The sequence below is a fragment of the Ciona robusta genome, chromosome 5 (genome assembly GCF_009617815.1).
Source record: "Ciona robusta chromosome 5, ASM961781v2".
In the NCBI taxonomy this organism is placed as follows: domain Eukaryota; kingdom Metazoa; phylum Chordata; class Ascidiacea; order Phlebobranchia; family Cionidae; genus Ciona; species Ciona robusta.
In genome coordinates, this window is record NC_143239.1 from 5546973 (window position 1) to 5559261 (window position 12289).

The following is a 12289-nucleotide window of genomic DNA, read 5'->3' on the forward strand; positions in this document are numbered from 1 at the left end:
ATGGCCACATGCACTATTTTAACCTTATAGACAGATACTGCCTACTGCGTGTATGATTAATAACAAAACGCGCTGGAATTGCACGCTTACCAAACAGACAGCGATAAAATCAAAGAAAACAAAAATATATCGCGAGAGAAAAAAAGCTTTGTGCGGAAGCCGGTAGATGGCAGTAGCACAGCGCAGAAAGTCAATTGAATAGGGTCGCGGAGCTTGCAAATCGTCTACGAAACTTAGCAGATATACTGAACTTAAGGAAGAAGCGTACAACAATAAATGTATATTTTAATATGAACAAGACATCAAAATGTACGTAAATCTGTGATCCACAAATAGTTACAATGAAATAAACATGTTATCCCTTACAATCTTACACGAAGCATAGAGAACAACAAATATATCATACATGCACAATTTAAACAGGTACAAACGCGATTACGATGCAAAAATAAATTCAAAATAAATTTTTATTCTTCTTCTACTTTCTTGTCCTCAAAACGACTCAACACCCAATCCCAATGGACAAAGTTTTCAGATAAAGTTGTCACCTGAAACATTAAAACTTAAACGGAAAATTTTTACAAGACATATACATAAAAGTCCTAATATAAATTGTGGACTGGGGTATTTATTTGATCCTAAATTAAACTGTAAGCTTGCTCTCTGTTTAAAATAATATACAAAAAAAGAGAATACATACCAGTTGGTTATACATAAGTAACAGATCTTGAAATTCTTCTGACACTTTATTCATTTCTTCCTACAAAAGATAAATATGTCAACAAACAATTATCATTATCAAGCTTTAGAAATAAACACAACAGATAATTACTGTAATACAGGGTGTTCCAAAAGTCACTGTACACTGTTATAATAATGTTTTAGGTAAACAGCTCATTGAGTTGTTTAGAAACAAAATAAGAAGGGTCCAGTCCTGTATTGATGCCAACAGGGTCAATTCCAATATCATTTATAATTGTCATTCATATTTACCTCCTAGATTATATACCAAAACATGTCTGTTGATAAATGCGACTTCCTAAACACCCTGTATACAGCAAGATTACATAAATATTTAAAGCGTCTACATACCATTTGATTAAGTTGTATGTGTTCAAGACTTGCCAGTCGTTTTTCATGTTTTGGAACACTCTGTATTTCTTGGCTGCCTAAAACTTTTGAAAGTCGTTCAATGGTGGTGAAATCTTCATGGGATTTTTGAATATCTTGTTCAGATGCTAAGATAGCTTCTTTTTCGCATGTATTGTCCATTGAAATGGACTGAATGAAACCAGGAGATAAATACTCCACAATCTGTGGTACTGCAAAAGAGATAATTTTGTTATAATAGGCTAATTTTATTAGTGTAGGTAATATAGCAATACCCCTAACTCCTAACCACCAAAAATCCTCTAGTACGATGAAGATTAAGCTGGGGTAGGAGAAGTGTTACAGGTTGGTAGTTAGGGGTTGTAGGGGTTAATAGTTATAGTAGTTTAGCAGTCAGATAACATAGATGGAAGATTCTTTACTAGCACCCAAATACCAATACCTCTGTTAAAGACTTGCTTGAATCTTTCTCTGTCAGTTGCAGCCGATGTTAGCATGAAGTTAACCTTTTGTAAACTTGTCAATAACTGAAAACAGAATTAATTAGTTAAGCAAGCTATTTAATGTCGTTTGTTATTGTATGATGTATAATCCTGTACTATTATTAAAAAAAAACTTATTATATAAATTTAAAAAAAAAATTTAATTGACATGCTTTTTATACTAAACTTTTACAATAAAATGTTTGAATATCATAATTACGTAGTATTGTTTAGCAAAGCCAATTTCAACAAGATAGACTTACCGATTCGTCCTTTCCGTCTTTTGGTAAAACCCTTTTTTCGAGATCTAAAACTCGTTCTTCTAAACTGGCCAACAACGCTTCTTCGGTCATTGTAATTAATATTAGAGACAATCCCAAAAATATGTGATAAATTAACCCTTATTTACGAATTCCAATTCTAAACTTTGTTCAGTTTTATAATTTGGTGCTTTCCCTATTTAAGGCGTATGTTTACACAGAAATATTACGCGAAGTCGCATTTGGGGACAGGTATTGATATATTTATTTTGGAGCATTCGATAAGACACAATTGGTTATCACAACAAATTATATTAATATTAAACATGGATAGCACGATAGCATTTAAAAGTTATTTGAAATACTAAATCACACCAACACATGATAATACAGCAACAATTAGAATTTGGTTAAATTTAGTCAGTACAGCATAAACTGTTAAAGTTACATAAATTACTTCATAATAAACTGGTAATGTTATATCAATTACTTCACAACTATATATAACCACAATGAATTGCATAGGATTAATTAAATTTGCGAGCTAAATCTGTTTCAAAGCTTCGCTTGCGACTTGAAGATAACTTCTAGCTTCTGTGCCAACATAATGTTACCCGACACCTTCATTTGACCTTTAAAGAAAGCCTAAAAAATAGATAGAGCAGGTAACAACAAAACATTTTATTAAAATGATTTATAAATCCGGATAAACTATGCCGATTCTACTACACAGAATGCCAAAGAAAGAAATTTGTATATAGATAACGTTTAATGTGCAGATATACCAAGGGACCTGGAATTTATCCAAAAGTTGCACCATTACCCAAAAGTTAAAAATCTAAAATTGTTAGTAACCTGTTGTGGGTTTAGTGAGCCGCTAAATATAGCCATAACATCATCATCTGATACTGTGACTGTGCATCCTGGTTTGCTTGCTTCTCCTTGCTTTATATAACCAGCATCCTTGGTCAAATTCATGTCTGTGTTACAATAAACAGTATGTTATGTAAGCAGCAAAATTGGAATATTTTTTCTGATTCCTCCATTCATACTTGGGATATTTTTAAAAACATCTTAAAACTGACTTCTAATTTTTAAAGCAGATGTTACAGCTTAATTTCAAATAAGCAACCGACAAAAACTTAGTTACCAACCGGTAATAAAATAATTTCTTACAAATCGCAATATGGGCAGAAAAAAACTTTTTTACTGCAGTATATTGCATAGAAATGCATACAACAGATTATGAAGTTACAAAGCCTAACCCACCCCATGACTTGACCACTTTTCCATTCTTAGTAATATTCCATTGAAAAGAAGCATTCACTTTCCTTATAACATCAGGTGTAAGCCGATCAGCGGCTGCCTCAAACAATGCATCACTTAGCAGGGAACCAGCTACAACCTAAAAACATTGGAATATGGCTTTTTAAAACTAGTTTATATCAGACTGCTAAGAAGAGGGGTAAACCCAACCATATTAACACACACAAATTTTTGTACAAAAAAACTGTAGTTTAAAAAATCCGCATTAACACCATAAAAACAAAATAAATCTTTGACTTTTCCATCAAAATTAAAGCTAAGAAAACTCCCCATTAAACAACATAAGCTCACAAACCTTGGGCTCATCCACAATAGCTTCAGTAAGATCAATGTAAGCTCCAGATAAGCTTGGTTTTCCAGTTTCAGCAACAATAGTTTGGAAATGAATTCTGTTTCCCTCCTTCCACATCTCAGTACGGAGGGTTTGACCAGGAATCACTGGTTTTGCAAATCTAACCTATAAAAGTTGGATCTTAATAAAAATACTTTTCCTATAACAACATATTAAATAGAAAAGAAAAAAACTTCTAAGCTTGATCGTGCGAGATCTGGTGTTACGAAATACATAACAGACAAAAATTAAGTTCAACCAATTGTATAATAAAGTTATATTTGCCTAAATAGCATCATCAGTCTCTTACTCTAATAAAATTGTTATCATGCGAGTATTTTGCAGTTCAAACCTTGATAGCTTTAATCTTGGTTGGATCATTTCCTGCATATTTCTCCATAACATGGCGAGTGGAGAAACCAAACGAACATAAACCATGAAGTATCGGTTGTTTAAATCCACCCATGGCAGCAAAGGAAGGGTCAATATGTAATGGATTATTGTCTCCACTTAATCTGTACAAAGCAGCTTGATCGTTGCTTGTCTGCTGCTCAATAAAGGAATCAGGTTTTCGGTTTGGATGCTTCGCTACTGCCTGGAATAAAAAGCATTTTTTAGTAGGCTGGGGTAAGATGGTACATGTTTTTTATTTTATCTTCCTATTTAAAAGTAAAATTTATTATAATAGGTTGGGGCAATATGTTCTATGTTTTTATTCTGTTTTAGCAAACCATTTGATAGTAACAAAGACTATTTACAGAATTATATAACTATATCCTAACATAAAAGCAAACTTGTTTTTATATTTACTTTTGTAAAGACTTTGCAATTGGAGTTTGTTTTCCATACCACAAACAGGGTTTTTCATTTACACACACACAAACACTATTATAGTCTCACCTTTAAATGTTCTGAAGATCTCTTTCCATTGAAACCACCAGCTCCAACCACAAAAGTAACAAACTGGTTGTAAAAAACCTTTTCACCACTTTCGTCTTTAGTTACCACTGGAAATTAGGTTTATATAAATGTAAATGGTTCAAAAATATTTAAAAAAAACTAAAAAACGTAAAATTATTAAAAAAAACTTAAAAATAAAAACCAACAAGTAAAAAACATTTATTAGGCCAAAGAATTTTAAAACTGTGCCATTTAACACCCACCGTGAACTGTTTAATTTTGGGTGTTGGGGTAATGAGACAAACCTGGACTAAATCCCAGGTCCTTGACAAGGACCTCACTCAAAAAGGATATAAAAAAATAAAGAATAAAAAGGTAAAACAAAATAACTTTAAACTATTTTTCCCAATCAAAAAATGGTATGTCTCATTAAAATGAAGGGACAAACACACAAAAATAGTTTTAAAATAAAATCTGTTGTTTTACCATCCATTATAATTGCTGCTCCAGATCCTTTATCCAACACATCAACTATGGTGGCTTGACTTGTAAGTTTCCCTTCTGTGGGGATTGGTTTGTAAAGTTCCAGGTATTGCTCACCATGAAGTATCTAAATTTTCGAACAGGTTAGTTATTATAGAGAACTTGAAGCATTTTTTTTTGAAGAAAATAAAAGGTTCATTAGAAAAATGTTAAAGAAATTTTTTAGTATTTTACTGAGTTTACAAAAAAGCTTTAGTTTCAGTATTTTAAAAATTTAGTTAAAAAGAAAAAGAACAGCCAAAAGAACAGGAAAAATTTGTGAAACACTGAAAACCAGTACAACACAATATACATACTTGGGTCATATTGAATTCAAGTCCTTTCACATCTGCAATGAGCATTGAACTAAAAGCAGGGATGACGCCAAATGAAGGAAGAACAGAGAAATCCTCGTTCATTTCAAAGAGAAACTTTAGATGATCTTTCTGCTTTGTAGATGCTCCCACTAGAGGGAAACAAAGAGTTTACTAACTTTCCATGGTTTGGTTATGGTATGTTTAACTGTAATTTATAATTTAAGCTTGTAACTTAAGTTATATACATACGGTACAGAAAGTACTTTATGATCTTTTAAGCAGCTAAATGTGATTTTAATTTATTTTAAAAATATATTAAAGGTAATAAAATATTAACAAAAGGCCAAACTGTTTTAAATGAAATATAAAATGCAGGTTAAAATTTTAAAATACTTCACACTTTGCCCAAATTTTTTATAAAACATTTATACATTTAGTTTTTGTACCTCCGAGAGCATATAGAATAACCTTGTTATGATCATGGTATGTAGTGACCGGTGCAAACTTATGCTGTTTGGCAAGCTTTGGTTTGATTGGATGAGATGAACCAAGGTCATTGTCGCCAGCCTGCACACGTTGCACGGCGCTGACACCCGCCATGACGGAGTCACCGATTGTCTGAAATGGTAAATAGTGAGGTAAAAATAAGTGATTTATTATAACCCTCTGAAATGTTACATTAGGAAATATAAATCTGAATTTTTATTTTCAATTTTTTTAAATTTCAGAATGCATGTTAATAAAATTAGACTATTTATTGGTAAACTGCTAACCAATGCCTCTGCTACATAAATTTAGACAAAGTTTATGAGATTAAATTATGTTAAATTTGAGGGAGATTTAGAATATAAAATGCATGTTAACTTTATCTTTATAACAAGGCATAAATTTAATCAATAATAAAAAAAATTCTTTTGGAAAAGATGCAGCACCTCCAGAACTTCCCTTTCTGAAAAATCCACCACCTGCTCCCAGTTCTTCTTAATGTCCTCCGGGAGCATTGGTTTTCCCTCCTCTCTAAGGACTGCTCCCTTTGTCCTCTCCCATCTAAGTTTGCAAACATGTCCTCCAGACACCTCAAACACACCACCTGAAATTTGACATTTGGACTATTTGTTTAAACTAACTGAGGCAGAAAACACTGTCTATGGGTCAAATTGGAAAGTTGGCTTTTAGTAGAATTTTTACCATTTTATTTTGTAAGAATTTTAGTTTAAAAACATTTTTGGGGAGATTTACGTCAATTGTTTTCAACAATTATTCTTCAGCTAGTTATGTTCCCAAATCACTAGGACTAAAACTGATACTTAAAACTGTGATACTTCTTTACATTACCATTAGAATATATACATTGACAATTAAATTAAGGTCTATGTTATAAACATCATGTTACAATCCTACCTGTTTCCAAGCATGATTCATGGCAAAGATAGATCACTAGAGGCATGATGTACTCAATTTTCAAATCTTTGCCAACCTCTGAAAAGTCATTTTAGTAAACATAGTGCAATACTGCAAATTCTAACAGTCATATGTAGGCCTGAAGGCTGAAGTCCAAGTATATTTAACAAAATATTGGGATTTTAAGCGGGCTGTTTATAAAAAGGTATAGTACTTACTACTATGTAAACACAATCAAAACCAAATCCAACCAAACAAACAAAAACCAAGTCCAACCAATATAACATTAGATATATATTTTGCTTAAACGGCATCATCAGTCTTTTATTTAAATAGAACTGACAGTGTACTTAATAAGTTGTTAAAACATGTATCTATGTAACAGACCTGGTGGAATGAGTCCTTCAGTCAGTCTGGTCAGAGCATTTGGAGCAATAGTGTTAACACTGATGTTGTATTTCTTGCCTTCCAATTTAAGAGTGTTCGCAAAACCGATTAAACCCATTTTAGCTGCAAAATAAGCGATCAAATAAGTAGATAGGATTTCTGCAAGTGATACATGATGTACCCTTTTACTTACTTTGAGTAAAAATTCTCCTGTTTTATGGTATAATGGGTTTTTTAATAATATTTTTCTCTGTTACATATATTACATCTTTTTTTCATAAACAAAACTGTGCACCTTATTGGGGCCATAGTTATCACTATAAAGTAGGAAAAACTAACATAAATTCTGGTAAACAAAACAGTAAACCCCTATGGTAATACAACTGTTGTTGCCCAGCCACGCGGGAAGAAACAAGTTAAATTTATTCAATGTTGCAAAATTAACCAACATACCAGCGCTGTAGTTGGATTGTCCATAGTTCCCATAAATTCCCGATGCTGATGATGTCATAATGATGCGTCCGTATTTCTGTGTCTTCATATGATTCCAAGCAGCTTTGGTGACGGAGTAACTTCCTCGGAGGTGGATCTTGTTTACTAAATCCCACTCATCATCACTCATCCTCATGAAGGAGCGATCTCGGAGGATACTGGAGGTTGGAGGATGTTTATAACGAAGATCAGTGTTGACCAGAAACATTTAAAAACATTTTTTTACAGGAATTTGTGTGCATAAAATTTAAATGAAATAGATTTTTAAGCAGATGACTCACCCTGCATTGTTGATGACAATGTCTGTAAATAAAGAAAGTTGTTTCATCCACTTTTTATAATTTTTTCTATCGTAACATAGTTAAAAGTTCAACAAAAAGATGACATTTTAATGCTGCGTTAAAGTAGATGAGAACGAATGGTGTAAAATATTTTTGCAAAGACAGGAATGTTCTTAGTAATTAATGTTTGTCAGTTAATCTTGTATGGTTAAAAAATGGTGTGTGTGTCTTTATTCTTTATAAACGGGATAGTAATTTTTTATGCCTAACAAAGTGCTTTTAATAAATTTGAAACACATGGTATACGCACCTATACGCCCAAAGTTTTGCAGAGCAGTGTTAACAAGCTTCTCACCGAATTCAACAGAATCTGCAAGTAAAGGTTAATAATTAAACTCAATCAAGCAAGATACGTCTCTTATTGTTTGTACTGTACCAACGTAATATGAATTATTACACTGCATACCATGACTCATGATAGTATTAGTGTCAACTTTCCAATACCACACACACGTATTTTTATGCGGACTGGTTTAAATGAATATTTAAAAAATAAAATTTTAAGTTTTAAACATTACTTATCACAAACTTTTTTATTTGGAGCATTCACGACCATATTTTCAGCTAATATCCCAGATTGCATTTTGCGGGCACATATTTTTCACAACCATTTTTGGTTTGATTGTCATCATAAGGGTAAATTTTGTTTTTTAATTTCTAAAATTCCAATTCCAACCCACCATAATTAGCAACAGCCGTTCCACCGAGTTTACGAATCTCTTCCACCACTTGGTCGGCCACTTTTGCTGAGCTCCCTACCCCACCCGGTGTTGAACCAAGATCGTTAACTAAAAAAACAACAAATTTAAACACTATATTTAAACAAGAGACTGACAATGCCATTAAGGCGAAATATATAGGCCTATCTCTTATTATATAAAATTTGCTGGACTTGATTTTCATATGTTAGGTATTTCGTGCACCAGATCCTGACTGTGCTTCTTTACACAAGAATCGTCCTGCCATATGAGCAACAGATCTGGGTAAGATTTACGAAATTTATTTCAGCTAAACCAATGTTGTGTCGGTTGTATTTCAAATGCTTATGTATCTCACCAACAACAGAAGCTCCTCTTTTTGCGAATTCCAGCGCATAGCATTTTCCGAGACCTGAAATGAATTAAATGTAACTTAGTTATGTTTGTCAGGACACATAACATGCGTATTCAGTTTTATATAACTCGTAATTGTTTTTTAAACTCGAAGCTGGAGGCACTTTAATTACTGTGCAACAGCACTAGACAAAATACAGGTTAACATTGTCCCAAAATAGTATTGTTTAGCATCTAAGGTTATTTATAGGTAATGTGCTTGTCGTTTTTAACAACTATTGAGTTAAAACGTTTAGCATAATATGATTGCCCCTAATTCACTCTACACATCAAAAACCAACCTGCACCAGCGCCTGTGATCAAGACCACTTTACCATCGAACCTTAGTTCACTCATATTTCCTCTGAGAGAGCAAAAACTTCCAGAAACAATGACAGAAAAGAGCAACGAAGCTGCGAATGAAACAAATATACCGTGTGTACTAAGGCGTGACCGGTTTGTTATACCCACGTGATGTCTAGGGACTTCCCCCTTTACAAAACTCCCAGCATGTTTTCAATCCAACGTTAAAACAAATTTAGAATGATATGACATAATTCAAAGGTACTGTGTAAGTTTATAACGCTCTGTAAACGAAAATGGCTCTAAGAATTAGCCTTCGCTGCGTGCTGTGTAACAATTTTGGTACCAATTTGTCGATTTTTCGGTTCAAGAGCAGAGCTCCAAAACAAAAACGATACAAATTGTTTCGGCAACGTTCTGACCCGGTGGAAATAGCAAAGGAATATTTTGACCTTAACTATGTGAAGCATATAAAGCAAGAATGGCCCTCAGTGAGGTGCGCAATGCAGTCAAGGAAAAAATACTGTGCCGTTCTCAATAACTTTACAAACACTGAGGTTTATATGCAAGAGCTACATGCTTCAGGGGCTTACAATTTTGTGGAAAAACTCCACAAAAATTCGGCCAAAATGGCAAAAGAGTTAGAGGATAAGATAAAGAGGATTGAAGAAAAGTTATCACAAAGTGATGGGGAAGAGGAAGAGCTAATCTTAGAGGTCCAGAGATTGGAAGTGATGATGAAAGAGTACGAGGAGCTACAAAAAGTTTGTTATGGCGTCCGTGCATATGTTTATAATAAAGGAGACATTACTGAGTTTGAGAATCCTCACTCCATCAAAGAGTCCTCCCTACTCCCGAGCTTCCTCCTGGATGCGGGATCGCTCCTCCCAGTTTTATCCCTTGATCCTCAACCTGGAGACAGCATCTTGGACATGTGTTCTGCTCCCGGAGGAAAATTAAATGTGATGATGCAAGCAATTGGAGATTCAGGTTTTGTCTGCTTTTAACTTAATATTTTTAAAACAAATGTTTTTATAACAGCACTAATCAAGAACAAACAAAGTTTCTCAAATAAAAATAGACTGTTCCTACAGTCACTTTAAAAATTCTATTCTGAAGAATAGATATATATTTAATCCTGTACAAATTTTTTTTAATTTTTTTATGTTTAATTTTTTTTATTGATTTCTTGTTATCTAAATAAAAAAACTAAGGTCACAAACTATATTTCCTAAAGGTCGGATTGTGGCGAACGACATCGACACAAAACGAGTGACACGTGTCAAAAATGTATACAAGGAATACATACCAAAGCAATTTTCTGTTGAAAAGTTTGTCAAATTTGTTAAGTTCGATGCCACACAATGGACTGAAATTGAATCTGAAGCGTATGACAAGGTGGTAAACTTTTGATATTTTGATTAACCTAACTCACCAACTATATATTATAACTAGAAACTAGCATTTCTAAATTCTGAAGTTCACAACTGCAACAACTGAGCGGTTGATAAGGTGAAATGGTGATATTTTTAATTATTCTATCCCACACTTAATAGGCTATGATGTAACTAGCATTTTTATTACTTCACAATTACTCTGACCTAGCTTCCTTATGGGGTTGTTTAAGTTGTCAGCCAAACATAATAAAAAAAAACAATTACCTTCAACAAGTGTATGAAACAGAACATTTATGTTATAACGAATGTCATTTTTCGGCCACGTGAGAATAAATAAGTTCCATTTATTCATTTAACTCAACGTTACAGGTTCTAGTTGATGTTCCTTGTACAAATGATCGTCACTCCCTCTATGTATCCGATCGTGAAACAGATAATATATTTTCAACATTACGTAAAAGGGAGCGAGCACAACTGCCTCACCTACAATGTCAACTGTTAAAGTAGATACACAATTCTCTGTTCTTTAAATTTATGTTTAAAAAAATAAACGTTTTTTATTTGTTTTGTTAAATTTAGTTCTTGTTGTCTTAATACTTTTTAATAAGATAACGTTGCAAAGCTGAGATTGCTGTACTACATATTATGAATTAAATATACAACCTACATGCCCAATGCTAAAAGCATCAGCAACCATGCACTCTATTTAGCATATTTAATGCAAATAACTTTAATGTTACTTATAAGCCATATGTCCTTGCTAAACCTTTTAACTGTGGTCCTATTTCCTTGAACAAAGCTAAGTCTGGGTTTAATGCTGCTTTAGATATAAGCTATCATACTCTTACTTGTTTATTATGCATCAGTGTATGTTTATGTTAACAATATACTTATTATAGAAATGCTATACTTGCCTGCCGTCCGAATGGAACAATTGTATATTCTACATGCACTGCTTCTCCACTGCAGAATGAATTTGTTGTTCAGTATGCAGTTCAGGTAAACCTACAAATATATACACATTTCTAGACTAACAACTATAACCAGGCCTTCTGCATAATATATTCTATTGTATATGGATAATGAGCTGCAGCGTGACAGGCTGACAGCACCATGGAACCTGAGATTTAGGCCAGAGTTGGCTCATTACCCCAAAACCCAGGGTACTACTAGCACCTCAAACAACATCTGTCTAAATCCCTTATATGTAGAAGATTGCGCATTAAAATACCCCAACAGTAACATACATGGTAACTCGTAAGCTGGCATGAGGTGTATAAATGACAAGAGGTATACAAATATAAATAACAAGGTGTATAAAAAAGCACACCCGTATTATAATGACTGTTGTTTCCCAGCCACATGAAGATAAAGCAGGTTACATTCATTATTTTATTAATTTAAAACTTGTATTTTTAGGAGTTAATGGACCAACACAGTATATCATGTGAGGTACAGAATACAAGAACATTGGTTGATTTATTAAAGGATGAATTCTATTTTCTTACCTCAACCTCACTTGGTGAACTTGTAATTCCTAAGCTTGATGCGAATTTTGGTCCAATGTACTTCTGTAAACTTAGGCGCTTACCAAATTAGTAATAAAAGTTTTCTTCTTCTGTAAAGACT

The 12289-nt window shown here is 33.3% G+C and overlaps 3 protein-coding genes across 3 annotated transcripts; 1 reads left to right on the plus strand and 2 right to left on the minus strand.

Moving 5' to 3' along the window:
- Positions 1–265: 265 nt before the first annotated feature.
- LOC149735942 (dynactin subunit 3-like) lies at positions 266–2043 on the minus strand. Its single transcript, XM_089877821.1, has 5 exons — positions 1856–2043; positions 1553–1637; positions 1093–1322; positions 701–760; positions 266–548 (listed from the first exon to the last, which is right to left on the minus strand). The coding sequence occupies exons 1-5, from the start codon at positions 1943–1945 to the stop codon at positions 468–470; spliced, it is 546 nt and encodes a 181-aa protein (XP_089733947.1). The 5' UTR covers positions 1946–2043; the 3' UTR covers positions 266–467.
- A 50-nt stretch (positions 2044–2093) lies between these two features.
- Positions 2094–9421, minus strand: LOC149735943 (peroxisomal multifunctional enzyme type 2-like). Its single transcript, XM_089877793.1, has 18 exons — positions 9263–9421; positions 8926–8979; positions 8550–8657; positions 8120–8179; positions 7810–7831; positions 7490–7686; positions 7037–7159; positions 6650–6727; positions 6181–6338; positions 5695–5866; positions 5249–5397; positions 4896–5019; positions 4410–4516; positions 3862–4104; positions 3474–3635; positions 3122–3257; positions 2708–2832; positions 2094–2497 (listed from the first exon to the last, which is right to left on the minus strand). Exons 1-18 carry the CDS (start codon positions 9315–9317, stop codon positions 2408–2410), a joined length of 2163 nt encoding a protein of 720 aa, XP_089733919.1. The 5' UTR covers positions 9318–9421; the 3' UTR covers positions 2094–2407.
- Positions 9422–9439: 18 nt separating this feature from the next.
- LOC149735944 (5-cytosine rRNA methyltransferase NSUN4-like) lies at positions 9440–12285 on the plus strand. The gene is made up of 5 exons (XM_089877811.1): positions 9440–10253; positions 10501–10661; positions 11030–11163; positions 11560–11659; positions 12080–12285. The coding sequence occupies exons 1-5, from the start codon at positions 9560–9562 to the stop codon at positions 12257–12259; spliced, it is 1269 nt and encodes a 422-aa protein (XP_089733937.1). The 5' UTR covers positions 9440–9559; the 3' UTR covers positions 12260–12285.
- Positions 12286–12289: the final 4 nt, after the last annotated feature.

What these genes read in the sequence shown, in the direction of transcription:
- LOC149735942 (XM_089877821.1), bottom strand. Translation starts at nt 1,945, where the DNA reads ATGACCGAAGAAGCGTTGTTGGCCAGTTTAGAAGAACGAGTTTTAGAT. An exon ending in AAGACGGAAAGGACGAATCG is followed by an intron (nt 1,638 to 1,855) that starts GTAAGTCTATCT and finishes TTCTGTTTTCAG; the next exon opens with TTATTGACAAGTTTACAAAA. An exon ending in ACATACAACTTAATCAAATG is followed by an intron (nt 761 to 1,092) that starts GTATGTAGACGC and finishes TATCTTTTGTAG; the next exon opens with GAAGAAATGAATAAAGTGTC.
- LOC149735943 (XM_089877793.1), bottom strand. Translation starts at nt 9,317, where the DNA reads ATGAGTGAACTAAGGTTCGATGGTAAAGTGGTCTTGATCACAGGCGCT. An exon ending in CCAAGATTAAAGCTATCAAG is followed by an intron (nt 3,636 to 3,861) that starts GTTTGAACTGCA and finishes CAACTTTTATAG; the next exon opens with GTTAGATTTGCAAAACCAGT. An exon ending in GCTCACTAAACCCACAACAG is followed by an intron (nt 2,498 to 2,707) that starts GTTACTAACAAT and finishes TCTATTTTTTAG; the next exon opens with GCTTTCTTTAAAGGTCAAAT.
- LOC149735944 (XM_089877811.1), top strand. Translation starts at nt 9,560, where the DNA reads ATGGCTCTAAGAATTAGCCTTCGCTGCGTGCTGTGTAACAATTTTGGT. An exon ending in GCAAGCAATTGGAGATTCAG is followed by an intron (nt 10,254 to 10,500) that starts GTTTTGTCTGCT and finishes TATTTCCTAAAG; the next exon opens with GTCGGATTGTGGCGAACGAC. An exon ending in AATCTGAAGCGTATGACAAG is followed by an intron (nt 10,662 to 11,029) that starts GTGGTAAACTTT and finishes TCAACGTTACAG; the next exon opens with GTTCTAGTTGATGTTCCTTG.